This window comes from Salvelinus alpinus, chromosome 8 (genome assembly GCF_045679555.1).
Source record: "Salvelinus alpinus chromosome 8, SLU_Salpinus.1, whole genome shotgun sequence".
Taxonomy (NCBI): Eukaryota; Metazoa; Chordata; class Actinopteri; order Salmoniformes; family Salmonidae; genus Salvelinus; species Salvelinus alpinus.
In genome coordinates, this window is record NC_092093.1 from 21,737,379 (window position 1) to 21,740,672 (window position 3,294).

Here is a 3,294-nt window from a genome sequence, read left to right on the forward strand (position 1 = left end):
AGCACACAGCCATGCAATCTCCATAGACAAACATTGGCAGTAGAATGGCCTTACTGAAGAGCTCAGTGACTTTCAACTTGGCACCGTCATAGGATGCCACCTTTTCTAACAAGTCAGTTCCTCAAATGTATGCCCTGCTAGAGCTGCCCCGGTCAACTGTAAGTGCTGTTATTGTGAAGTGGAAACGTCTAGGAGCAACAACGGCTCAGCTGCGAAGTGGTAGACCCCATAAGCTCACAGAACGCCAAGCGTCTGCTGGAGTGGTGTAAAGCTCACCGCCATTGGACTCTGGAGCAGTGGAAACACATTCTCTGGAATGATGAATCACGCTTCACCATCTGGCATTCGGACGAATCTGGGTTTGGCGGTTGCCAGAAGAACGCTACCTGCCCCAATGCATAGTGCCAAATGTAAAGTTTGGTGGAGGAGGAATAATGGTCTAGGGCTGTTTTCTTGGTTCGGGCTAGGCCCCTTAGTTGCAGTGAAAGTAAATCTTAACGCTACAGCATACAATGACAATCTAGACGATTCTGTGCTTCCAACTTTGTGACAACAGTTTGGGGAAGGTCCTTTCCTGTTTCAGCATGACAATGCTACTGTGCACAAAGCGAGGTACAGAAATGGTTTGTCAAGATCTGTATGGAAGAACTTGATTGGCCTGCACAGAGCCCTGACCTAAACCCCATCGAACACTTTTGGGTTGAATTGGAACGCCGACTGCGAGCCAGGCCTAATCGCCCAACATCAGTGCCCGACCTCGCTAATGCTCTCATGGTTGAATGGAAGTATGTCCCCGCAGCAATGTTCTATCATCTAGTGGAAAGCCTTCCCAGAAGAGTGGAAGCTGTTATAGCAGTAAAGGGGGGACCAACTCCACATTAATGCCCATGATTATTGAATGAGATGTTCAACGAGCAGGTCTCCACATACTTTTGGTCATGTAGTGTATGCCTGTCTGTCTTTTTATCTGGCTCCCGAGTGGTGCAGATTTCTAAGGCACTGCATCTCAGTGCTAGAGGTGTCACTACAGACCCTGGTTTGATTCCAGGCTGTATCACAACCGGCCGTGATTGGAAGTCCCATAGGGCGGCACACAATTGTCCCAGCATCGTCCGGGTTAGGCTGTCATTGTAAATAAGAATTTGTTGTTAACTGACTTGCCTAGTTAAATAAAGGTTAAATAAAAAATTAGAAATAAAATGATCTGGTGATTCCCCATCTGTGGTCGGAGCAGTTCGGCTACAGTTAGCTTCATCTTGTAATCATGTCATCACGTAGTAGCAGTCATTTCGCCAGGCCATTTAAACTCTGCTCTATGAGCACCATTGTAGCCATTTCATCCTCTAGCGCTATAAGTAGACTGCTCCTCCTCAGACAGATGGAGTCATCGAGACCGGTTGTATAACATGATGATGAGGTAGGCCTATAAGCTGTTGATGGGAGATGTTTTCATGTAGTATTGTGTGTGTGTTGTGTTTCAGGTCGATGCTGCCAGATGTGGTGGATGACTTCCGTCTGGCCAACCCCTACTGTAAAGGCTATGAGGCCATCTTCTACTCCTTCTACGTGTTCTTCACCAAGTTTGCTGCTGGGATCTCTCTCGGAGTGTCTACCCTCTGCCTCGAGTGAGTCAGACAGACAGACAACATAAACACTAACACAAGAGTATTAAAGGCATTCATTACTGAAAATGGGATTTCCTTGGGAGTATCCATGCCTTACCTCGAGTGAGTCAAACACACAAACACTGATCCACATCAGGAGAAACATAAACAAGTTAACAACACTTCTGGCATCTCTCTTGGAGTGAGTCAGACGCCACGAACACCAAGTCAGTTAAATAACATAGGAGTGAGATGTCTAGAGAGAAACACATAAACACAAGCCTGATGTATGCATTAATTGGCCATTGTAGTCTATTGTATTTATGAAACTGGTGAGTGTGTAACTGTCGGTATGATACAGGTGTGCATCTCTACAGGTTTGCAGGTTAAGACACTGTACGTATCTCTTCAAGTTTGCTGTGTATAATACGTGTGTGTGTGTACTGGTATCTTCAGGTTTGCTGTGTATAATACGTGTGTGTGTGTACTGGTATCTTCAGGTTTGCGGGTTATGACACGGGAGCATGCAGGCAGCCTGCTCAAGTAGCCTACACTCTGAAACTGCTCATAGGCGCTGCCCCGGTGGCCTTCATCATAACAGGCCTGTTGATACTGCTGCTCTACCCCATCAGTGAGGACGTCCGGCTCAGGAACAAACTCTGTCTGGAGGAGCTACGGTGAGGAACCCACACGTCTCTGTTGTCAGAAGTTGCTAGTACGTCACAGTGCTCTTGTAATGTATATGACAATAAGGGGATACATGCTTATGACATGTCTGACAATGCATTATAAGTGTATCATAATGCTTTATTATACGCATGCTTAAGTGAAGTGTTACCAAACTGAGTATTTGGATCACAAAGATTGAGTGCAATAAGTGTACAGTACACCACCGTCTCTCACCACTGTCATTCCTTTAGGTTGAGTAAAATTACGGTGGCCTGAAATGGCTCAAATACCAACATACAGTACCTTCAATCTAAAAGTTTATATTGTCTTTCTTCTACAGGAAACAAAGCAGCATCAGCTCCAGAACGCTGGAGGATCTGAGCAATCCATGACCTGGGATGGAATGGACAGGAGAGGTATCACATGCGGCGGATTCCAGTTCCCCAACCGGAATATGACTTCTATTAGTGTATATTACACTGAGAAATAATCACATGATAGTTATGCTTTCATGTAAACATTTGAAGTTTGTTTCTGTATTTTCACATGAACCTGTAAAGTATAGCCATCTTGAATATACCTACAAGATAACCTTATTTATATAAATTAATGTATATCACTATTTGCTGTGTTTAGCGGACATTGCTGGTATTTATGAATGGTATCTGAGTATTATAATGTTTCGGGCTTAATAAATACTGTTGACTTTGGTTAGTAGACGGACTGAACCATGACTTCTTAACCTCAAATATAGTAGAGGAAGGTTCCATGTAAGTTCCATTTTGGGCTCTCGAGTGGCGCAGCGGTCTCAGTGCTAGAAGGTGTCACTACAGACACCCTGGTTCGAATCCAGGCTGCATCACAACCGGCCGTGATTGGTCCCATTGGGCGGTGCACAATTGGCCCAGCATCGTCCGGGTTTTGCCAGTGTAGGTCCTCATTGTAAATAAGAATTTGTTCTTAACTGACTTTTAAATAAAGGTTTAATATTCAATCATAAGTTGAGTGATGAAACTATCCA

General features: G+C 44.5%; 1 protein-coding gene across 1 annotated transcript in view; it reads left to right on the plus strand.

Moving 5' to 3' along the window:
* The window catches only part of mfsd2b (MFSD2 lysolipid transporter B, sphingolipid), a 28,529-nt gene extending 25,546 nt beyond the window's left edge, over positions 1 to 2,983 (plus strand). The window contains exons 13-15 of the mRNA XM_071412960.1: positions 1,482 to 1,625; positions 2,105 to 2,281; positions 2,614 to 2,983. Coding sequence (XP_071269061.1) covers positions 1,482 to 1,625; positions 2,105 to 2,281; positions 2,614 to 2,665 — 373 coding nt within the window. The 3' untranslated portion in view covers positions 2,666 to 2,983. The remainder of the gene's footprint in view (positions 1 to 1,481; positions 1,626 to 2,104; positions 2,282 to 2,613) is intronic.
* Positions 2,984 to 3,294: the final 311 nt, after the last annotated feature.